The following is a 24784-nucleotide window of genomic DNA, read 5'->3' as shown; positions in this document are numbered from 1 at the left end:
AAGCAGTTGATACCCAAGGAAGACAGGTGAAGACGAGAGACACAGCACCCACCCGACCACGGCAGGAAAATTGTGACGAGTGTAGAGAGCGCAGAACAGAGGTGCAGGCCGCACGGCGCCTGAAACCCGGACGGCCACACGCCATCCTCCTCTTAAAAGTGCCCCCTCCCATCGTGTCCTACCTGGCCGGAAGGACACCGGTCTCACTGGTCATCACTTGAGAGCTTGAGGGTTGGGGGGAGTAAAGTTGGGGGAAACAGAGGGATCCTCATGGCAAGTTTCCGACAAGAATGAGGAGGAACCGTCCCCCTGTGTGGAAAAAAAGTGAGGCTGTCATTTTTGTGACACTGAAACTGATTTCTGAGTCATCTGCTGTTTCAAATTCTGTCTGGGAGCTCTGCTGGGGTGCCTTCTAGAATGGAGATTTAAAACCTCCAGTGCCTTTATCTGCTTCAACACTTCCGTCACAGATGCAATGGAATTGGCAATGGAATTTTCTTTGGTTCTTCCCTCCCTTTGTAGGAACTAGATATTAAATATGATCACAACTACCGCTTTTGAGAAATTCTCCACGGAAGTCCACTACTGTCAAGAAACCTGAGAAAAGACTGCACTGAGTCACAGACAGTAGTTGACCAATACAGTCCAATGAGTCTTAGCTCAACAGCTATACTTTCAGGGACTATACTTTCCTCTGGAAAAGACAGAACTGTTTTTTAACATACGAAATTAGTTTTGTTATCCATCAGCATAAGTTGAATTAAAAAATTATGTATTGAGCACCAGCTGTGAGTCAGGCATTGTTCCTAGATGCCTAGAACTCAAGAGCATCAGTGAGTCAAAGCCCTGCCATCATGGAGCTTACTTTCTAATGGAGAGAAACCCATACTGAGTAACACACTCAAGAAAGATGTTGGTGACCTAAAGAGAGGTAATAAATGCTATAAAAACCAGAAAGTGCAGCAGAAAAAGGAGAGAGGCGATGCCAGGAATGGGAGAGTGGACAGGGGGTGTAAACTTAAACTGGTCACAGAAGGCCTCTTTGAAAAGATAGATCTGAGCCAAGACTTGAAAGACAGGAGACAGTTGTGCAAGCAGACACAAGAGAAATGAATATTCTTGGCAGAAAGAACCTGTGTAGTAGTCCAAGGTGGAACTGGCCTGGCTTGTTGGGGCCCAGCAAGGAGCCCAGGATGGCCTGAGCAGAGAGGAGGTCAGTGAGGAGAAGCAGGGCTGCAGCTAAGTGGGGTCAGGTCACCTCACACCTTGTCGACTCTGATTCTGAGCAGTAAAGGGAGCCGTGCAAGTTCTTGAGGAGTGGTCTGGTTTATGTTCCCAGAAGCTGACTCTGGCAGCTGTGCTGGGAACTGACCCTGACTGGGGGACACATGGAAGCAGGAAGACCCCCTAGGAGGTCATTAAGAAGTCCTGGTGAGAGATGGCAGTGACTTTGCACTGGATGATTGACCTGCAGTTGGCAGCTTAATGATTATAAACATATCCTAACTGCTTTTATAATATTTTTCAAGTCCTAGGGTTATTTTCATTCCATCAAAAACAGAGACTCCATAAAAATTTAAAACTTGAAACAGTTTATTATGTATTTTCCCAAACCTAGTGAAATCCTTTTCAACCAAAGCTAGAAGATAACGTATTTATTTTTTTATTTATCACCAAATATATTACATGCTGTGACTACTATCTTAGATATGATTTTTCCACATAGTAGCATAATTAGCTAGGTCAAAATCTGTTTTGATGCCCAAATGATTAAGCACACTAAGCTCCCCCCTAAGTGCATCAAGTTGTATATGTGTGTGAGAAACGGTCATAAAGAGTACATAGTGGAAAACCCATCCAAGCTATCAGAAACATGATAAACTGTTTAATAATTCTATTGTAAAGTCAGAAAAAGTTAAAACCTATTGATAAAACTCTTTGAAATATAAAATATTATTTGTCTTGGTTTCAATTACAAAATCAAAGTTCTTGTCAAATTCAAAGATTATTCTCAGCAAATGATTATAATAAATGCAGGAGTTTTTGTCAATTGATTTTTGTTGACAGGAAATGCATAAGCAGGACTCTAAGTGGTAGGTAGATCTGTTACATTAATTTGGCCTTAATACATGGAAAATGGAGAGAGTGACTCTTGTTCTGAGAAACTGCTTCCCTGTCTGGACGGGAACTGTCTCCAGCACGTGCCCTTTTGCACTAGCCTTTTTTCTAGTTTCCACGGACTACTTCATCAAATATTTCAAAGCACTAACACATTTCCTTTCAGAACTTCTATAAGTAAATATTTCTCTCGGATTGAGTTCGGCCATTCTCCCCCTGAAAATGTTGAAGGTCATAGAAAAATCGGATATTGGTGTCCTGAGATCAATTAAATTTTACATTTAATAGTCTGATTATTTTTACTTTGCTAGTTATATCAGAGCAGGGCTTTAAAAACAAATTGGAGCTAAATTAGGAACAAAACATCTAATGACTGTTGGCAAAATTCATATAAATCATGCACAGTGATAGGCACACAGTTTAGAAATAAAAGTAAATCCAAATGGTTTTGTGGGCCATCCATGGTTTTGGGCTTCTGGTTTATGGCAGGTGGGTAGATGAAAGTCAGTGGGGTTGAAGTCCATCTCATCCTGTTCCTGATGCTAAACTCAGTGCCTGCTGGGAAGATTCAAACCCACCAATATAAATGTTATCTATTCTAGCAGGTGTTGAGTATTGTCTTTAGATCCACTTTCCTACATCCATTACACCCATCACCACACTCCCACACATTTTCTCATCCTTAGGAAAGGAAAATAAGGACAATGGAAGGGAAAAGAAAGTTAATAGCGTGGAAGAAAAGGGGAGTAGTCAATGGTGCCCAGGAGAATCTCAGTTCCAAATCTGTTTAAATCTCAAACTCAGTTGCCTTGTAGGAGCCAACAGATAACAGAGCTGCATGCAGCAGCCTGGGGAATGCCCTGCAGGTCTGAGGAGCAGCTTCCTTTCAGTTCTAGAAGTATGTTTCCATGTTGGATCCCTGTAATCATATAACCCAATCTTTAAAAGAGAGAAAAACTGAATAAGAAAAGTGCTGATTTAAAAATAATACTGAGAGATGTTTTCATCCTGGCTTCAACCTGGGTAGGCTGGACATGTGCCAGGGTTTCCTTTCTGTATGTTCCCAGTTAGAGTGGGTTGGAAGGCTACAGCCACTTTACAGCACACATGCCTGGTTGCTGATCTGTTGACTTGTCCTGCGGTGAAGCAGCAACGGGGCCCGTAACCACTTTTCCTCCTGCTTGGGTCTTGCTTTAGTTGTTCTGACTCCTAGGCCAGCTAGGTGTGTGTGTGCACGTGTGTATTCAACGCTGTGAAAGGATTTCAGCTTCTGCAGGTTGTCCTGGTGGCCAAGCACCACTGTGGTCTTCTCTTCCAGAAGTCCTGCCAGCCAGGGTCCAACATTAGATGGAAAGATGGCCTTGTGGAGACTGCACAGCCAGCCCCACAACTACATGACCCAATCCCCTGTGACACATACACATAACCTCCTACTGGCTCTGCTTCTCTAGTTGAACCCCAACTGATACAGATGCTCACATGATGTCCAAACGTATACTAAACCGGATGCATTTTAGAAATACTATGTGGGAAATTTCTATTTCTGGTAATGGTTAGGTTATTTGGACCATTATTCTCATTGAAAAACAACTAGAAAAGCTGAATTTGATATTAAACCTATATTCTTTAAAGAAACTAAGGATCACAAAAATTTAAGGAATGATCAGGCCCAAACTCCAAGGGATGTCAAACCTACACAGGTAATTAGCAGGGAAGTTGCTTTTTTCCTAAGGGGATTTTGTTAACGTTGGAAATTTTGAATTCATCTCTTGACAGCGTTCTAGGATAAGGATAAAATTCAAAGAAAGCCTGTGGCTTACAGGAATGAGGAATCTCACAGGAAACGTTTCCTACAGTAAGCCAGACACACAAATCACTAATTTGAAAATAAACCAAATAGAATTTCTAGAATTAAATAAAATACAAAGCTATAATTAATGGAGTGGATGAGTGAAATAGCAGTATAAATAAAGAATTAGGGAATGAGGAAAAAGACCAGAGATAAAATTGTCCACAGTACAGAGGATGGAAATACTACAAAGAGTTAAAAAAAGGAGATGGAATGAGAAGGTCCATTTTATCTTATATGTAAATAATGTGATGGAAGGAATTTTTAAGAATGTGTACCAGAAATCATTTTACTGACATGATAGCTGGGCTTTTTACAGTACTAGGGAAAGCTATCCATCCAGTCACCTCAAATGCTTATATAGATACATTAAAAGAATGTGCATAAAACATAAAGAAAATTACATAAAACATAAAAAATATCTAAATGCATGCAAAGGAAGAAAATTACAGGTTATCACCAAAAGAATTACACTAAGATTTATAGTTAACTTCTCAGTAACAGGAGCGACTGGAAGAATCTTATTTTCAATGTGCTAAAAGAAAATAACTGCCAACCTAAAATTTTATACCCAGTGAAAATTTTATACCCAGTGAAAATTCCAGAATGAAGGTAAAATAAAGACATTTACACACAGAAATGAAAACAAACAAACAAAAAAACCCCAAGGAGTTTACCATGAGTAGGCTATATGAAGTGAAGTGAGTGAAGTTGCTCAGTCGTGTCTGACTCTTTGCGACCCCATGGACTGTAGCCCACCAGGCTCCTTCCTCCAAGGGATTCTCCAGGCAAGAGTAATGGAGGAACTTCTAAAGGATGTAGCAGATAATGATCCCAAATGGACGATCTGAGACACAAGTATCCAGCTAAGAAGTTTGTGAATACAAAGATAAATCTAAATGAATGCTGCCTATATAACACAAAATAATGTCTTGTGGGTTTAGAAATCTATAGAATTAAATTTCAAAAATAAATCAAGAGGAGACAAATGGAGTTTAAAAAACTGTTTTAAGGTTTGAATATTGCCCAAAGGAAGTAAAGCATGACTCAGCTTTACTTTAAAGAAAATAATGAATAACTATATATTTTTTGAAAAGGCAATTCTTCACATTGATAAAAATGAAAAGGAAATTTCTTCCAACCAGAAAAATCAAAAAACCACACCACTGGATGGATCATCCAGTACTTGACAAAAAGTGATACTGTTAAGCAACCAGTGTTCACTCTTTGGTCTGGCTTTTATAAGAGGGCCCAATTAATGCTGGCAGAGGGAATGCATATTTCTCCAGAGGATCAGAGAAGGCAGAAATGAATCACGGAATATAGAAGCATCTACTTTAAATCGCTAAACTGGTCTCTCTCTGAACACTGGGAAGGCAGACTGAAATAACTGCATGCAGGGTTCTACCGCAGGGCCCAGTGGTGGGTCTGACAAGACTAACTTCACCCAGAGGGATGAGTCACTCACCCTGTTACAAAGATGTCAGTGGAGAAACGAGGAAAATCAGTCTATATTCCCCTGGTGAAGGGGGAGAAAAAAACAACAGTAGCTACATGATGAAATGTTCTTTGGGTATAAATTAAAATGCCCTAAAGCTTCCTGGAATTCTCTCTTGCTGATGAGCTAAATTAAAACAGATGTTCTAAGAAGCATCAAAGACAAATTGTCAGAGAAAAAGTAAATTACACATTTATCGACTTTTATGAGGTTATTGAGATGGCTCATTAAAAAGTCCGCTGAAAAGATGATTCTTCTCATAATGATAGCCCATAGCTGCAAAATGATCAATAGACATTGGAAGAATCACAGCAGATTCAGGGAAACTCCTGATTAATGATGCTTCAACATGTTAAACTAAATCTGTTTGAAGTGTTCAAGAAAAAGGCAGACATCTTTTGTAGAATGGATCAACTCTGATTCACACACAACCACACCAGGCGTTATTTCTTTGCACTGGCAGTTGGGTCCTTGAGTTATTTCTAACACTGTTTGTACACATAAGCCCTTTCCAGCTGACTTTGGCAAAGCGAAGTATGGAAATCCCAAGGAAACCAATTATGTCACTGAGTTGAAAGACTGGTTAGGGTTTACTGCATTCATCTTAAGAATTCTGAAGGTATAGATTTCAAAAAGAGAACACTTTGAACAAATCTGAAAACAGCAGACATTCAAAGACTGAATCAAATACCTGGCTGCAAATAAACATGCAGTTGAACATTTCTCCAGAATTTAGAACTCTATTGAAAAGGAGCTGAGTATTCTCTCTTAGGAACTTAATAAATTTCCGTGAGATTTATGTACAGGAATGTACAATGTAATTTTATGCCCAATTGAGGGCCAAAATGTTTATCTCTTGTTCCCTCTAGGGATCATCTACTTCCAGTTTCCTCCACTCCCTCAAAAATTACATACAAAAGAAACAGACTTATTGAATCTCCTTTCAAATGTGAAAAATGGATTCTACACATAAGCTTTCACACTGGGCAGGGGCGGGGGAAGCTTGCTAAATTTGGTCCCCTACCAAATACATATCAGCAGGATTAAAGTTCTTGCCCATGAGTGGAAATGAAATGGATTTTTAACCTGGTTTTGATTGAGGCACCTTATTCTGTTCTGTTGCACAATGGTAAAAATGTTTAGAACTTGAATCGATCCTTCAAGATCGTAAGTACGTGGTTGAATAAAAGGCTATATTTTCAATTAATTTACATCTGTTAACTGGCTCTAAATCTAGCCAGAATTTCTTGCTTCTAAATAATGGTTGTCTTTGAGCAACTGGATTTTCAAATTTCTTTGGTTAAAAAAAAATTTTATACTTGTTAGTTCACTTTTAAAGGACCTGTTTGGTTACCAAACACTTGGAAAATCACAAAGATCGTGATTGTGGTTCAGGAAAACTGCAAATAGTGACACTAGGAGCAAAGTAGGAATGGAAACAGAGCATCTTCCGTGTTTAAGTGGAGGTTAAGAACAGAAAGTACGTAATCACAATCATTAGAATAAGTGGATGAAGAGGAAGAAAATGATTATAATCAACAGTATGGCAAAAGACACTAATAAATGGGAAGAAATATGATGCCAGGTAGTGTATGTTTTTGCTGTAAGTGAAAGATTAGCCTTTCCTGGTTTCTAATTAAAAATTGCTTATCCCACCTAAAAAAAACACTTGAAGGAGGAACTTTATTCTCTTCGGCAACTTCTGGCAAAGTTTGTCATCTTTCCTCTTCACAAAATTCAGTTCAGTTCAGTTCAGTCGCTCAGTCGTGTCTGACTCTTTGAGACCCCATGGACTGCAGCACGCCAGGCTTCCCTGGCCATCACAAACTCCTGGAGCTTGCTCAAACTCATGTCCATCGAGTTGGATTCATAAAATTGCAGCTATCTTAATACTATCTACTACACTGTCAACTCAATTTCCTTGTCCAACATTGAGTGATGAAACAGTTTATAAATTTCTACATGTCATAAAATCACCCTATCTTCTCATCTTTCTGACTGAATGAAACTCACTCAATTAACCTTTCTCTTAGACACTGTTGGTCAGTTTAATTTCCTTGAGTTGCCCCTCTTTCTATTTTGTTCCTACTTTTGCTAGTTTTCTTCATATCTATGTCAGGTTTTAAAGGCCATTCCGATACTGGATGTGAAGAGGGATTATTTCAAAGCCAGGGCTATCCTATTTTTGGCCCACACCCAGTAGTTGCACGAGCAAGGAGGGCTGCTCTTCTGGCCTGGCCTTCACTGGCTCAGTTTGCACCCTGTGTTTGATCCTCCTCCATTTGACATGCACTTGATCTTACTGCTTTATTCCACTGTTGACTAGTGCTCCTTCTGGTCATGGTCATCTCCCTTTATTAGTCACTGTGTCCTACGATAGTAACAATCATGCTTTCTTATCACAGTATGGTTCCAAGGCACAACATTTTTAGGCCCTGAAGAACACTTCTCAATAAAGGCTTTGGTTTGACATAGAACCAATGATCTTCCAGGGCAACCTTCAAATCCAGACACAATAGGATGGTCATTAAGAGCAACCTCATGAGTGAAAAGCAAAGAGAAACCATTATGGAACCTATTTGCAATAAAAAATAAAGACAACAGAATGACTAAAAATTCATAAACCCTTCGGATCGCTTTCTAAGGGGCCAACAAAGAAATGGAAACTTGCTGCACATGTGGTAGGGCACGCACAGTTAATTACCTACCCAACTGGTGTCTCCTCTTGACAAGAAAACATCAGTTTTGTTCAGGAGCCTGGTGAGTGTGGAACTGAGGAGAAAGTGAACTTCCTCTCCCCTTCTGGGTAAGTTCTAATTACTCAAAGCCATTCATGAAAATTACACTCTCCAGTTTGTAATTAAGTTTAGGAATGGGCATATGACACAATTCTAGCCAATAAGGAGAGGCCTATTGAGGAGATTTAGGAAGTTTTCCTCAAACCTATAATCAGTTACAAGATGAAGACTATTTGGCTTTGAATAGTTTTATGTAAGGTTGTAATGCATGGAGCTATGGCAGCTATCTTGTAACTGTGGGTTTGCAGCCTGGGGATGAAAGGCAACAATATATGATAACACAGTGAAAATTCTGAAAATACTCTGATTCTTGATGAGGTTATTCAACCACTAAATCAACTATTCTTGAACTTTCACTACCTTTGAACTTCCAGTAATGTGATTTACTAAACATTATTGCTTGATCCAGTTTTAACTGGGTTTTCTGTAAAGTTGCTGCTGTATGCACACTGACTGATATATTATCCAATGGTTATTTGGTTTAATGTTTGGTTATATTAATGACGACATTTACTACTGAAGTTGATTTTAATCATGGTGAACCAGAGCAGTAACATAAAACCTTTGTAGGGTTATTTATACGGAGATTTATGTAACTTAAACACATTTGTGATTACATTTTGTTTATAAGTAAAGGGGGCTTCTGAGGTGGTAAAAGTGGTGAAGAATTTGCCTGCCAATGCAGAAGGCACAAGAGGCATGGATTTGATCCCTGGATCAGAAAGATCCCCTGGGGTATGAAATGGCAAACCACTCCAGTATTCTTGCCTGGAAAATTCCATGGGCAGAGGTGTGCAAAGAGTTGGACATAACTGAGCACACACATACACACACACACACACACACTGCAAGTAAAGTAGTTGACATTTTTGGACAAAAATGAAAATGAAGCAAAACTGTGTGGGAATAACAATGTTTTCCAAGACAGATTTTTTAGAAATATAAAAATTGGCTAGTGAAAAATCAATCTTAAGCTAAGTATATCATACCAGTGTACAAAGCAATGGCAAATTGGAATTCAGACAATATGGATTGAAAATGTATGTATTTGAATATATCACTGGGGATTCATTATTGTTAAGGCATTTCTGAAATTTCAGCTGAACTCTGATCTCTTGTTCCAAACACTTGCAGTTCATGGGGTTGCAAGGAGCCTAACACACCTTAGTAACTGAACAAAAACATAATTTAAACATTCTTAGCCACCCTCTCAAGTTGATTATGCATTAGTAAGGTGGAATATATTTTGACATAATTTTAGACATTGCAATGCTCTCTATTTAGGATTGATTTTATTTTTTAAATGCTCAAATGTTTGGAGCAAGAGATCCAGGTTTGACTGAAATTTCAGAAACACCTTAACAATAATGATTCCCCAGTGATATATTCAAATACATACATTTTCAATCCTTGTTGTCTGAAACATGTATTAAATTGTGTATTTATATAAGAATATAAAAATTAATGGCATGCCTCAGTAATTATTAATTCTTGGATTTTCCTCACACTTAGAGAATCTATATTCCCAAGCCAAAAAACTTTGAATTAGCAATATTAAATAAAAGTTCTGTCCAACAAATATGAAAGGATAAGAGCAGAAACAACTACAAAAATGTATTAATATTTTAAATTAGCCACAAGAAACCTTTAAGAAGTAGATTGAAGAAGGGACTATACAACAAAACAAAAGCAACACTTGATCTTTGCAGGTACTTAATAGCAGAGCCTGTTAAAGAAGGTATTTTAAATTGTGGGTGGAAGAACAGGAAAACTGAAAAGCATACGTTTCACAAACAGAACAATATTCAGTGACAAATCAAAATTAATGGAATGATCTAAAACTGAGGTTTTGGTAACCTGAGAGTATTTGAGTTACATATTTTCAGTTCATTTAAAGTTAATATTCATGAAACAATTGATTTTCACCAAATAAACATATGGTAATTTTAAAGTGGAGCCCCAATAAACTATTATTATGGGGAAAAAAATGATTTTCTTTTTCTTTTCCTTTTTCTTTGGCTTATGAAAATATTTTGTTAGATTAAATACCAGGGTGATTTTGGTACAAGACATCCTCTGCTGGACAGAGCCTGACATTACAATATTACATCATCTGTTTAGAGCTAAAGAGGCTTAGCTAACTTCCCTATTTCTTTCCTGGAGGGGAGGTAGGGGTTGAGGGGGTGGAGGGGGAAGGTATGCTTTAAAAATATCTATGCCTGAGCTACATCCCAGACTAACTAAAATCAAACTTCAGGATCTGAGTTTCATGTATTTGCAGTTTTTAAAGCTGACCAGTGATGATAAATGCTTAGTGAATATTGCTGTCAAGATTTTTTTCCATCATTGAGAAAGTTATATGACTTTCACGTGCAAGAACTGGTCTAAGACTGTGTGAGAGGGATATGAACTAGGGAGGTTTCATTCTAATTAAATGGAAAGAAAATGAAGTTACTGTGTATGATGATCTGGTTCAGTTTACCTTGGGCTTTTCATCCAGGATCTGCTGGCGGATTTCTTTGTGTTTCTCAACGAGTTTTTCTTGCCGTTTACTCTGTGCCTCTTCTAACTGTAAGACAGTTACAGAGAAAGTCATTTTCATCTAAACATTCAAGTGAATGTTTTCAGAAAAAAAAAAAAAAACTTTTCAGATCTATGGCATGCATTTAACTATTTCACATCCTGGTCAAGAACTGTCCTTATAAGTATAGGAGACATGTAAGTATTGAAGCTGGGTGATGGGTACACAGGGGTGGGAGTGATATGATCACTGGATTATACCATTCTCACAGTTTTGTTAATGTCTGAGAATGTCCATAAAACCAATTTAAATTAATTAAAAACCTTTAGAAGTTGTCGTCTACCAGTGGTGACAACTAAAGTTTCCTTGGGGCTTCCCTGCTGGTTCAGTGGTAAAGAATCTGCCTGCCAATGCAGGAAATGCAGGTCTGATCCCTGATATGGGAAGATGCTCTGGAGAAGGAAATGGCAACCCGTTCCAGTATGTTTGCGTGGGAAATCCCATGGACAGAGGTGCCTGGTGAGCTAGAGTTCACGGGGTCGCAGAAGAGTTGGACACAACTTAGCAAATTAACAACAGCAGGAACAAAAGGTTCTTTTCAGGGAGGTCCCCTTGACATCACGTTTTCAGATTCCTGATTCTAGAAAAGATTCTTAACATATATCTTTAGCTGAACCTTTTTATACAGAGGTTTGCATTAGACTTGCAGAAACACTGATTACAGACTGGCTGCTCTGGAAAGTTGCACAGCTGGTGATAAAGAATTACCGGGAAGCATGGCATTTCCCTCCAGAGACTCACACGGTACTCATCAAACACGGTTTGCAAAAGAGACAGGTATTCGTGAACATGACATACCCTCTTGATGTACTGCACCACCTCCTGGATGTATGACCGGATCATCTCTGTCTTTTCCCTGAAAGTGAACGACAAAGAAATCATCACACGAACTCATCCATCATCGACAAACATGGCAACCGCAGGTTTCCAGATGAAAGTTTACAGAACTCTCAACTTTATTCTTACTGCTGCAAGGAAGATACAACTTGTCAGCTCTGACAAAGGTCAGGTTCTACCCAAGGCACAAGCTCTGTTTTCACTAAATGGCAGGAAGGCTGTCTGACAATATCAGAAGAGAAGATAGAGCCTTTTCCTTTAGGGCCTGTGGGCACCTCAGTGCTTCACTGAAAACCCTTACAAAATGGGTCTTTGGAAAGGTTAATTTGAGGAGAAATTTCGCAGATAGGTCTTTGTACGGTTGAGCCGCTGTTATTCTGCATGGGACAATCCCAGGGTTTGTCCTATGGTGGGAGAAAAGGGTTCTTTCTACTTACTCCTCCATCTGGCTTTTGTCTTTGGATTTAGCTTCTGTTATCTTCTCCTGCCTCTTTTTATCCATTTTCTTCTTTAATTCCTTCTTCTCTCTGAAGGCAAAATGGAAGCAAAAGGGAAAATTGGTCAATCCAATAGCAATTTGTACTTAATACATTTACATGTACAAATCCATTGTAAGAGAACGGAGGCTTACTTCTCACAGATTTCTTTGAGCTTCTTTAACTGATTATTCTGACATTCTTCAGCAACATCGGTCAATTTTTGAATAAGCTGGGGGAAAAAAAATAAAGCCAGGTGGCTATTTTACAGGATCACACGCAAAGCACCCTCTCCCTCCCCAACCCCACATCAAACAGTATCTGAGGTTAGAAAAATCTGTGATTAATGTCTGTGTGTTACGTGTGCTAAGTCGCTTCGGTCGTTTCTGACTCTGAGACCCTATGGACAGTAGCTCATCAAGCTCTTCTGTTCATGGGATTCTCCAGGCAAGAACACAAATGGTTTGCCATCTCCTTCTCCAGCAAGAGTAAAATCATCAGACAATTTACAATACATAGGTAATAAGGACATAATTTTAGACCATGCATTATCTAGGTTTTAATATGTAATTCTTACTATCTCTTTCTAATTAAATAGGATTCCTTAAATTATTGGGCTTGCTTTTGCCAGGTGCAATGACAGCTAACAGTGTGGACCCAGGTGCCAATTCCCACTCTATGACTTACTAAAACTATGATTTTGGTCATAGAGCCTACATTTCCTGAACCTACATTTTCTTGGTTATAAATGAGATAATCAATGTCTTTCTCTCTTGGAGGTACTATGAAGTTTAAAATAAAAATGAATGTGATACAAATGTAAGTTATAATCAACTGTGATTTATAATTCTTGGGTTCCAATTCCTTGCTTAAGTGCTTCAAGGATGACATGAGTTACCTATTTTGGAAACTGATGTTTGTATCCTGTGTGGGTAACTTCCAGAAGAGCACTGGAAATTCTCTTCTGTGCTACCACGTTGAATTTTGAATACATTGCTATGATAGCAAGTATTTTGTCTTGCATTTATTTGCTTATTTGCCTTCAAGAGGGCAGTGATTATGTTTTCAAATCCCTAGCCCTCCACAATTTCTAGCTTTCAGTAGGTGCTCAATAAATGCTTGTCAATTATGGGAGCATAATTGCACCTTCCAAGCACTTCTCTTTCTTTATTCTACATGAAGAACCTACAGAACCTTCTGCCATTGCTTAGGCAGCAGTAGCAACTGGACTTAAGCCTTCTTACTGGTGCACCAAATAGATGGCGTGGACTTCCTATTGAACGGTCACTCTGATCCCCAGAGATGGAGATTCTCATATATAGCAGCCACTTACATATATGTGGTAGCTACAGCAGCACCAGGGCAATATAATCATAACACTACCAAACTTTCATTGATAATTTACACATGCCAGGCACAGTGTGATAAGTTTTAAATGTACTAACATAATATTTAACTTATTCAGTCCTAATAGTTGGTCTATGAGGTCATATTGACGCATGAGACTCAAATTTGGGGCTCAGGTCCACAGAGAAGCACTTGGCAGAACTGGGCATGTGTGTGTACATGCATGCTAAGTCACTTCAGTTGTGTCCAACTCTTTGAGACCTTATGGGCTGTAGGCCATCAGGCTCCTCTGTCCGTGGGATTCTCCAGGCAAGAACAGTGGAATGGGTTGCTATGCCTTCCTCCAGGGGATATTCCAGACCCAGGGACCAAATCTGTGTCTCATTACAAAGAGAACCTACCTGCTAGGTAGGTTCTTTGCCACCAGTACAACCTCCTGGGAAGACCAGAACTTGGTACAAACTCAGATAAATTAGGCTCCCCAGCTTGTGGTCTTCATCACTCTCCCAAGCTACCTTTTCATTATGATTTTAGAAATTGTTTTTAATAACCTCTTCTTATCTGAGAGAATAAAAGAAGCTGAGGGAGAAATTCTCTTACAGAATTGCCATAAAGAACCCACATTAACTTGACATTAACATGAAATTCAATGCACTCATCTGTGAGGCAGATTAAATCTGAACAAATATTAACTGGAGCCTGGGGCAGCAGAAAACCTATTTGATCATTCAAAAGACAGTACCTGATCACGACTGTCACAATTAAAGAAATCAAGAAATATTACAGCCTGCTAATGGTATTTATCAAACCAGTTAGATGTAAAATTCCACTGTGCAAAGACTCTTGCCATTTCCCTGAGGATTCTCACAGCACCTCTGTTGTAACTGAGAGGTACCCACAGGGCTTTCCCCTCCACAGGGGACCTTCCTCCTCCCCAGTTCAGCCCAAGGAATTACAGAGGGTAATCCAGGGATCCCCAACCTCGGTGGCAATATCAGAATCTCTTGTGAGCAACTTCTTGAAAACACAGATTCCAGGGCCTGTCCCGAGGCCTGTGGCCTCTACATGTTTAGGGGCAGGGCCGGGGAATCAGGGTTTTCAAAGTCTCCTCGGTTGATTTTGGATTCTTTGCCAGATATAGAGGGTCTCGGTGGTCCCTCACTGTATGGCTATCTAAGTATCTCAGCAGTGCTCCTGAATTCAGTGATATCCATGCATCTGTTTCCATGTTCTCATCTCCAATGTTCAGCCCCATCCAGGATCATTTCTCGAATTTGCCAGCTCCTGCTCACATTTACAGCTCCCTGCCACCCTCTTTCTCAGCAACATCAACATCCAGGCAGTGAAGCCACTGAGCCTGAGCTCGCTCAGCCTTCCAGCTCACTCAATTCTGAGGCTGACATCCCTCTGTGTTCAGCGCCCCCACAGCCGCCAGCACCAACCTCCCTCACGGTTCCACAGAAGCTTCCTGTGCGCTGCACACCCTGACCTTCCTCCTTGCCCCTCCCTTGGACCATCTGCACTTGCTGCTTATCCTTCTCAGAGCTAGTTCCCACCTCCTGTGCTCCCAGAACACACACATTCATCTAAACTATTCAAGCAGCCACAATTCAGCAAATATTTGTCAAATGCCTACTTAATACCTGGCATTATTCTAGAAACTCTGAGCTATGCATTGGCTTTCTAGATCCTGCTACTTGAAGTGTGGGACAGGATTCATCAGCATTGGCACTGCCAGAGAATGCAACAAAAAAATGTAAGTTCTCAGCCTCCATGACTTTGGATTAAATAAAGATCTGCATTTTAATAACATTCCCAGGAGATTCATGTGCACGTTACTGAAGACAACGGAAAGAGTGTAGAAACCGTTATGGACTGAATGTCGTGTCCCTCCCAAACACCAATAAATATACTGAAATCCTGACCCTCAGTGTAAGAGATGGGAACTTTAGGTGATTAGGAGCCTTCATGAGTGGGATTAGTGCCCATAATTATAAAGCACCCCAAGAGCTCCCATACCCCTTCCACCACATAAGGACACAGAATAAAGCTCTCTATGAACCAGGAACTGGGCTCTCTCCAAACACTAAATCTACTGGAATCTTAATATTAGATTTCTCAGCCTTCATAACTGTGAAAAATAAATGCTTGTTGTTTAAGCCACCCAGGCTCTAAGGCACCCTTTCAAATTCCCTCTTCTCTGTCTCAAAAGAGCTGTGAAACTTTATCTTCATTGTCTTCATTACCCCAAACTCAGCTTCCTCACCTCTGAGACAGGGATAATGCTTTCTTCCTTGGGTGGTCATGAAAGCTGGAGACAGACATGCGATTCCACATGCACTACGTCACAGCTTTGTGGCCTGGTTTCCTTACCCTGCCTTCCCTGAAAAAGGGGCTCCCCACGCATTGCTTCTCATCTTCCCCCTCCTGCAGGAGGACCACCATTTCACTTTCTTCTCTCAAACTTTCTTCAGATTGGACACATTCTTTCCTTTTGCTTAAAAACACATCTCTATTTTCTTATCCTCCAGAGAACTCAACTTTTGTTCCATCTTTGACTTTCCTTCTCTTTCTGTGCCTAAAATGGAAGACCGGCAGCTGCTTCCACAACTGTAATGTCCCACCCCACACCCTTCAACCCCACCATCTTGTTTCCACCCCAACCATTGGCATTTACCTGATTTTGTGCTAAGATTACAAAAACTCTTTTGCTACTGAACTCATTGGCCAAGTCTCAGTAGTGAACTTTTTATTATTCTAGAGATCCACAAGTTTTTTTAGTTCACAGTACCCTTAAGATCTCAATAATTTTTTCATGGCACCAATAAGAAACAAAGGAACAGTTCCATTTATTTATCAAAAGATTAGGTTCAAATAACTTAATAGAAGCGCTTTGAACAGATTCCAATAGATGCTGCTCTGTTTCTTTTGAAAATGCAAAACATCCCACAATTCCCTTGTGTGTTCAACATGGTATCTCATGGTGCCATGGCACACGGTTTGGGAATCACGACTTTATCTTCTTGATAGGATGTCAGCTGCCAACCACTCTCATAAGAAACTCTCTTCCCTTCATTTACAGGATCTTCAACATTTCCCACATCAGTCCTCTCTGACTCTTTTAAATGCTTCAGTACATTTCTGTGTCAACGGCCTTTGAGCATCTCTAGCTGAGGACAGCTCCCCAGCATCTCAACATCTCTCATAGAAGCCAAGTCATCGCATTTTCCCATTAGGTATCATCACTCAGCTTAACAAGTGTACATTACATTTGATTGACCCCTTGAGTGATTTCCCCATCTAGTGAGTCATGGGAATTTGTTCATTTATCTCATCATCATGGATCTCTTAGCTTTGTGTTCACAATATTCTGTGCGGATTCGCATTAATCCTGCCTGGGCTTGGCAAGCATTCCCTTCTTGCCTTCATTCTCTTCTGAATTTTTCTACTCCATATCAAATTGCATTTTTCACATGTCCCAGAGCCTTAACTGGCTATCTATCCTCAAATATGTTATCTGTTGTTGTTGTTCAGTTGCTTAGTAGCATCTGACTCTTTGTGATCCCATGGACTGCAGCAGGACAGCCTTCCCTGACCTCTACCATCTCCCAGAGCTTGCTCAAACTCATATCCGTGTTTGGATGGATGCCATCCAACCATCTCATCCTCTGTAATCCCCATCTCCTCCTGCTTCAATCTTTCTCAGCATCAGGGTCTTTTTAAGGACTTGGCTCTTCGCATCATGTGGCCAGAGTATTGGAGCTTCAGCTTTAGCATCAGTCCTCCCAATGAATATTCAGAATTGATTTTTTTAGAATTTACAAGTTTGATCTCCTTGTAGTCGAAGGAACTCTCAAGAGTCCTCTCCAACACCACAGTTCAAAGCAACAATTTTTCGGTGTTCAGCTTTAAGGTCCAACTCTCACATCCATACATGACTACTGGAAAAACCCTAGATTTACTAGATGGAATTTTGTTGGCAATGTAATGTCTCTGCTTTTTAATATGCGGTACAGGTTTGTTACAGCTTTTCTTCCAAAGAGCAAACATTTTTTAAATTTCGTGGCTGCAGTCACGTCTGCATTGATTTTGGTGCCCTCCTCCAAAAGTCTGTCACTGTTTCCATTGTTTCCACATCTATTAGACATGAACAGATTGGACGAGATGCTATGATCTGTTTTTTGAATGTTGGGTTTTAAGCCAGCCTTTTCACTCTCTCTTTCACCTTCATAAGAGGTTCTTTAGTTCCTCTTCGCTTTCTGCCATAAGGGTGGTATCATCTGCATATCTGAGGTTATTGATATTTCTCCCGGCAATCTTGATTCCAGTTTGTGTTTCACACAGCTCGGCATTTCACATGGTGTACTCTGCACAGGAAGCATCACGACAAACAAAGCTAGTGAAAGTGATGGAATTCCAGTTGAGCTATTTCAAATCCTAAAAGATGATGCTGTGAAAGTGCTGCACTCAATATGCCAGCAAATGTGGAAAACTCAGTAGTGGCCACAGGACTGGAAAAGATCAGTTTTCATTTCAATCCCAAAGAAAGGCAATCCCAAAGAATGCTCAAACTATTGCACGATTGCACTCATCTCACAGCTTAATAAAGTAAAGCTTAAAATTCTCCAAGCCAGGCTTCAGCAATACGTGAACCATGAACTTCCAGATGTTCAAGCTGGTTTTAGAAAAAGCAGAGGCACCAGAGATCAAATTGCCAACATCTGCTGGATCATCAAAAAACCAAGAGAGTTTCAGAAAGACATCTATTTCTGCTTTATGGACTATGCCAAAGCCTTGACTGTGTGGATCACAATAAACTGTGGAAAATTCTGAAGGAGCTGAGAATACCAGACCACCTGACCTGCTGCTTGAGAAACCTGTATGCAGGTCAGGAAGCAACAGTTAGAACTGGACATGGACCAACATACTGGTTCCAAATAGGAAAAGGAGTATGTCAAGGCTGTCTATTGTCACCCTGCTTATTTAACTTATATGCAGAGTACATCATGAGAAATGCTGGGCTGGAGGAAGCACAAACTGGAATAAAGATTGCCAGGAGAAATATCAATAACTTCAGATATGCAGATGACACCACCCTTATGGCAGAATGTGAAGAAGAACTAAAGAGCCTCTTGATGAAAATGAAAGAGGACAGTGAAAAAGTTGGCTTAAAGCTCAACATTCAGAGAACTAAGATCATGGCATCTGGTCCCATCACTTCATGGCAAATGGATGGGGAAACAGTGGCTGACTTTATTTTTTTGGGCTCCAAAATCACTGCAGATGGTGACTGCAGCCATGAAATTAAAAGACAGTTACTCCTTGGAAGGAAAGTTATGACCAACCTAGACAGCATATTAAAAAGCAGAGACATTACTTTGTCAACAAAGGTCCATCTATTCAAGGCTATGGTTTTTCCAGTAGTCATGTATAGATGTGACAGTTGGACTATAAAGAAAGCTGAATGCTGAAGAAGTGCTGCTTTTGAACTGTGGTGTTAGTGAAGGATCTTGAGAGTCCCTTGGACTGCAAGGATATTCAACCAGTCCATCCTAAAGGAGATCAGTCCTGGGTGTTCATTGGAAGGACTGATGTTGAATCTGAAACTCCAATACTTTGGCCACCTGATGCGAAGAGCTGACTCATTTGAAAAGACCCTGATGCTGGGAAAGATTGAGGGCAGGAGGAGAAGGAGACGACAGAGGATGAGATGGTTGGATGGCATCACTGACTCAATGGACATGGCTTTGGGTAGACTCCTGCAGTTGGTAATGGACAGGGAGGCCTGGCGTGCTGTGGAGTAGGACAGGAGCGACGGAATGGAACTGAACTGAACTGCTCATGGGGTTCTCAAGGCATAAATACTGATATGATTTGCTATTCCCTTCTCCAGTAGACCACATTTTGTCAGAACTCTCCACCATGACCCCTCCATCTTGGGTGGCCCTACACAGCATGGCTCATAGTTTCATTGAGTTAGACAAGGCTGTGGTCCATGTGATCAGTTTGGTTAGTTTTCTGTCACTGTGGTTTTGAGGCAAAACACTTGTGGAAGCTTCCTGGTGGGAGGGACTGACTGTAAAACTGGGTCTTCCTCTGGTGGGCATGGCCATGCTCACTATATCTTTAATCCAATTTTCTGCTGATGGGTGGGGCTGTGTTCTCTCTCTGTTATGCTCCAGCTCTAAATTTCCTTTCCTGATTAACATCCAGCATATTCAATAAGCTAAGCAGTATTTTACTCTCAGACTGTCTGGGTACACACCTGCTTCTGTACTTCTAATGTTATTTTACCACCTGGATGTTATTACCATTTGAATGAGAGATAGCACAGATGTAAGACATTCCCATGGTTGCAGAAAGTTCCACTGGACTGTGCTGCTCAACTTCTGATAAGGAAGTGGGCACCAGCCAACATCTCCCCTTGTCTATACCTCTTTTTCTTTTTCAACTAGCCACTGGTAATCCTCCCTTTCAATTGCCGGACAATTTCAGTTCTTGGCCCTCCACTGGATTTTTCGATATCACTTATACATATTTGCCTTTGTGTGTACATATATTTTTATTGCTCTCAAAACAGATGCCACTAATGCATCCTTTCTTATTAATTTTTTTTGAACACCAGGCTCTATACATAGGCCCCCTGAAATTACTGCTAAGTTTAAAACCATATTGACACTGAACTTATCCAGTCCTGTGGCCACTGCTGAGTTTTCCAAATTTGCTGGCATATTGAGTGCAGCACTTTCACAGCATCATCTTTTAGAGTTTTAAATAATTCACCTGGAATTTCATCACCACCACAGCTTTGTTCGTACTGATGCTTCCTAAGGCCCACTTGACTTTGCATTCTAGGATATGTGGCTCTAGGTGAGTGATCACACCATTGTGATTATCTGGGTCATGAAGATATTTTTCGTATAGTTCTTCTGTGTATTCTTGCCACCTCTTCTTAATATCTTTTGCTTCTCTTAGGTCCATAACATTTCTGTCCTTTATTGTGTCCAACTTTGTATGAAATGATCCCTTGGTATCTATAATTTTCTTAACAAGATCTCTAGTCTTTCCCATTCTACTGTTTTCCTCTATTTCATTGCACTGATCACTGAGGAAGGCTTTCTTATCTCTCCTTGCTATTCTTTGGAACTCTGCATTCATATATCTTTCATTTTCTCCTTAGCTTTTTGCTTCTCTTCTTTTCACAGCTATTTGTAAGGCCTCCTGAGACAGCCATTTTGCTTTTTTGCATTTCTTTTTAATGAGGATGGTCTTGATCACTGCCTCCTGTACAATGTCACAAACCTGCATCCATAGTTCTTCAGGCACTCTATCAGATCTAATCCCTTGAATCTATTTGTCACTTCCACTGTATAATCATAAGGGATTTGATTTAGGTCATACCTGAATGGTCTAGTGGTTTTCCCTACTTTCTTCAATTTAAATCTGAATTTAGCAATAAGGAGTTCTCGATCTGAGCCAGAGTCAGCTCCCGGTCTTGTTTTGCTGACTGTACAGAGCTTCTCCATCTTTGGCTGCAAAGAATATAATCAATCTGATTTCAGTATTGACCATCTGGTGATATCCAAGTGTAGAGTCTTCTCTTGTGTTGCTGGAAGAGGGTGTTTGCTATGATCAGTGTGTTTTCTTGTCAAAACTCTGTTAGCCTTTGCTCTGCTTCATTCTGTACTCCAAAGCCAAATTTGCCTGCTACTCCAGGTGCTTTCTGACTTCCTACTTTTGCATTCTAGTCCCCTATAATGAAAAGGACATCTTTTTTGGGTGTTAGTTCTAGAAGGTCTTGTAGGTCTTCATGCTGCTGCTGCTGCTAAGTCAGTTCAGTTGTGTCCAACTCTGTGCGAGCCCATAGACGGCCGCCTACCAGGCTCCCCCGTTCCTAGGATTCTCCAGGCAAGAACATTGGAGTGGGTTGCCATTTCCTTCTCCAATAAGTGAAAAGTGAAAGTGAAGTGGCTCAGTCGTGTCCCACTCTTCGAGACCCTGTGGACTGCAGCCCACCAGGCTCCTCCGTCCATGGGATTTTCCAGGCGAGAGTACTGGAGTGGGTTGCCACTGCCTTCTCCGTGTAGGTCTTCATAGAACTGTTCAAATTCAGATTGTTCAGCATTTCTGGTTGGGGCATAGACTTGGATTACTATCATATTGAATGCTTTGTCTTGGAAATGAACAGAGATCATTCTGTCATTTTTGAGATTGCATCTAAGTACTGCATTTCAGACTCTTTCGTTGACTATGATGGCTATTCCATTTCTTCTAAGATATTCTTGCCCACAGTAGTAGACATAATGGTCATCTGTATTGAATTCACCCATTCCAGTCCATTTTAGTTCCCTGATTGCTAAAATGTCGACGTTCACTCTTGCATTTTCCTGTTTGACCACTTCCAATTTGCCTTGATTCATGGACCTAACATTCCAGGTTCCTATCAATATTGCTCTTTACAGCATTGTACCTTGCTTCTACCACCAGTCACATTCACAACTGGGTGCTGTTTTTGCTTTGGCCCCATCTCTTCATTCTTTCTGGAGTTATTTCTCCACTGATCTCCAGTAATATATTGGGCACCTACAGACCTAGGGAGTTCATCTTTCAGTGTCCTATCTTTTTGCCTTTTCATACTGTTCATGGGGTTCTCAAGGCAAGAATACTGAAGTGGTTTGCCATTCCCTTCTCCAGTGGACCACATTCTGTCAGACCTGTCCACCATGACCTGTCCGTCTTGGGTGGTCCTACATGCTATGGCTCATAGTTTCATTGAGTTAGACAAGGCTGTGGAACACGTGATCAGATTGGCTAGTTTTCTGTCATTGTGGTTTTCAGTCTATCTTTCCCAAAGAAAGGCAATGCCAAAGATTATTCAAACTACCGCACAACTGCACTCATCTCACACACTAGAAAGTTAATGCTCAAAATTCTACAGGCCAGGCTTCAACAGTACATGACCTGTGAACTTCCACATGTTCAAGCTGAATTTAGCAAAGGTAGAGGAACCAGAGATCAAATTGCCAACATCTGCTGGATCATTGAAAAAGCAAGAGAGTTCCAGAAAAAACATTTATTTCTGCTTTACTGACTATGCCAAAGACTTTGTGTGTATCACAACAAACTGTGAAAAACTCTTAACAAAATGGGAATATCAGAACACCTGACCTGTCTCTTGAGAAATCTGTATGCAGGTCAGGAAGCAACAGTTAGAATTGGACATGGAACAACAGACTGGTTCCAAATAGGAAAAGGAGTATGTCAAGGCTGTATATTGTCACCCTGCTTATTTAACTTATATGCAGAGTACATCATGAGAAACACTGGGCTGGATGAAGCACAAGTTGGAATAAAGATTGCTGGGAGAAATATCAATAACTTCAGATACACAGATGACACCACCCTTATGGCAGAATGTGAAGAAGAACTAAAGAGCCTCCTGATGAAAGTGAAAAAGGACAGTGGAAAAGTTGGATTAAAGCTTAACATTCAGAAAACTAAGATCATGGCAATGGTCCCATCACTTCATGGCAAATAGATGGGGAAACAGTGGAAACAATGACAGCTTTATTTTTGAGCTCCAAAATCACTGCAGATGGTCACTGCAGCCATGAAATTAAAAGGCGCTTGATGCTTGGAAGAAAAGTTAGGACCAACCTAGGCAGCATATTAAAAAGCAGAGACATTACTTTGTCAACAAAGGTCTGTCTAGTCAAGGTTATGATATTTCCAGTAGTCATGTATGGATGTAAGAGTTGGACTACAAAGAAAGCTGAGCACTGAAGAATTGATGCTTTTGAACTGTGTTGTCGGAGAAGACTCTTGAGAGTCCCTTGGAAAGCAAGGAGATCCAACCAGTCAATCCTAGAGGAAATCAGTAGCTACAGTCCATGGGGTCGCAAAATATTGGGCATGACTGAGTGACTAAACAATAGCAACAATAATACTAATATACAGAGAAAAGCAGAAGATTGAGAGGCAGATAGGCAGACAGACATAGGAAGAGTTGTGAGTGATTTCTGGCAAGTGTCTGTCCACTCCCTCCCTTAACCCTTGTGAATGGTCAATCCTTTCTCACATGACCTACTCTGTGTAATTTTATAGTATATACTCGTCTTGTCCAATAGAGTTTTCCAACACTTGCAACCGAGAGAATCTTGACAAAAATAAATACATAAAAACTTCACCTCTTAAACCCTAAATAAGATGAAGGAATCTCTGGGTATTAGGCCTAGGATTTCTATTGCATGAGGCATGAAAACTCAACCCAGAAGGATTTTTCACACAATAACTGAAGTGCTTTTTAACTAACCTAAGGGAACCCTCATTTCAATGTATTTTTAAGCTGACAGGCTCTACTCAAAGAGCTGTTCCATCATATATTAGTCACAAAACTCACTAAAGATAGAAAAGAACAAAAGATTAGTTTAGAATTCCTAGGGGAGAAAAGTCAGGAGTACATACTAAACTGAAATGTAGTAAATAACATTTAATTTTAACTTTTAATATGATTTTTTTTCTGACCCAAAGGAATAGACACATTTAAATTATTTTGCTTATTTATTTACCACTCATGACAACTCTCCTAGTTAAATATTCCAAACCTTCTAAGGAATGAAAAAGAAAAGCCCTGGGGAATATAATTTTATGCTTATTCTCAGCTCCATGCTGAATTTCACTTTGTTTAGTCACTTGAGGGTGAAAGAATGGTTTCCAAGGAGAATAATAATTCCTTAACTCTAACTTGAAAAAGATTAAAAAAAAAAAAGTATGTGGACAGAAATTGCCATGTTTGGAAACTCTTCTAAGAAGGATAATTTGGGGAAGTGGGCAAAGAGCCAACTATAGAATGTTCATGATTGCATTCAGTTGTGTCCAGCTCTTTGTGGCGCATGGACTGCAGCCCACCAGGTTCCTCTGTCCATGGAATTTAACACAAGAATACTTGAGCAGCTGGCCATTTCCTACTCCAGGGTTTTTTTTTTTTTCCAACTCAGGGATTGAACCCACATCTCTTGTATCTCTTGCATCACAGGTGGATTCTTTACCACTGCACCATCTGGGAAGCCCAATAGAATGTTCATCCTACAGGTAAACTCATTTCCCTTCTCCTTCCACTCACAGCTGGAAGAGAGAACACCTACTCTTGCTTTTCTAGAAACTTTTTATTTTATGTTGGAGTATAGCTGTCTAACAATGTTGTGATAGCTTCAGGTGCAAGGCAGACTGATCCAGCCATACATACACATGTATCTATCCTCCCCCAAACTCCCTTTCTGA

The 24784-nt window shown here is 40.2% G+C and overlaps 1 protein-coding gene across 4 annotated transcripts in view; it reads right to left on the bottom strand.

The window, feature by feature from the left end:
- The window catches only part of PLCB1 (phospholipase C beta 1), an 830993-nt gene that overhangs the window by 82235 nt on the left and 723974 nt on the right, over positions 1-24784 (bottom strand). For 3 of the 4 annotated variants that reach the window (XM_065920850.1, XM_065920853.1, XM_065920851.1), the window contains exons 28-32: positions 12313-12389; positions 12119-12208; positions 11643-11700; positions 10746-10832; positions 183-309 (exon numbers count right to left, since the gene is read on the bottom strand). In XM_065920850.1, coding sequence (XP_065776922.1) covers positions 214-309; positions 10746-10832; positions 11643-11700; positions 12119-12208; positions 12313-12389 — 408 coding nt within the window. In that variant the 3' untranslated portion in view covers positions 183-213. The remainder of the gene's footprint in view (positions 1-182; positions 310-10745; positions 10833-11642; positions 11701-12118; positions 12209-12312; positions 12390-24784) is intronic. The other variant, XM_065920849.1, reaches the window with a different exon arrangement.

Source organism: Muntiacus reevesi, chromosome 2 (genome assembly GCF_963930625.1).
Source record: "Muntiacus reevesi chromosome 2, mMunRee1.1, whole genome shotgun sequence".
Taxonomy (NCBI): domain Eukaryota; kingdom Metazoa; phylum Chordata; class Mammalia; order Artiodactyla; family Cervidae; genus Muntiacus; species Muntiacus reevesi.
Note: the sequence above shows the minus strand (reverse complement) of the source record. Positions and strands in the feature narration are given on the sequence as shown.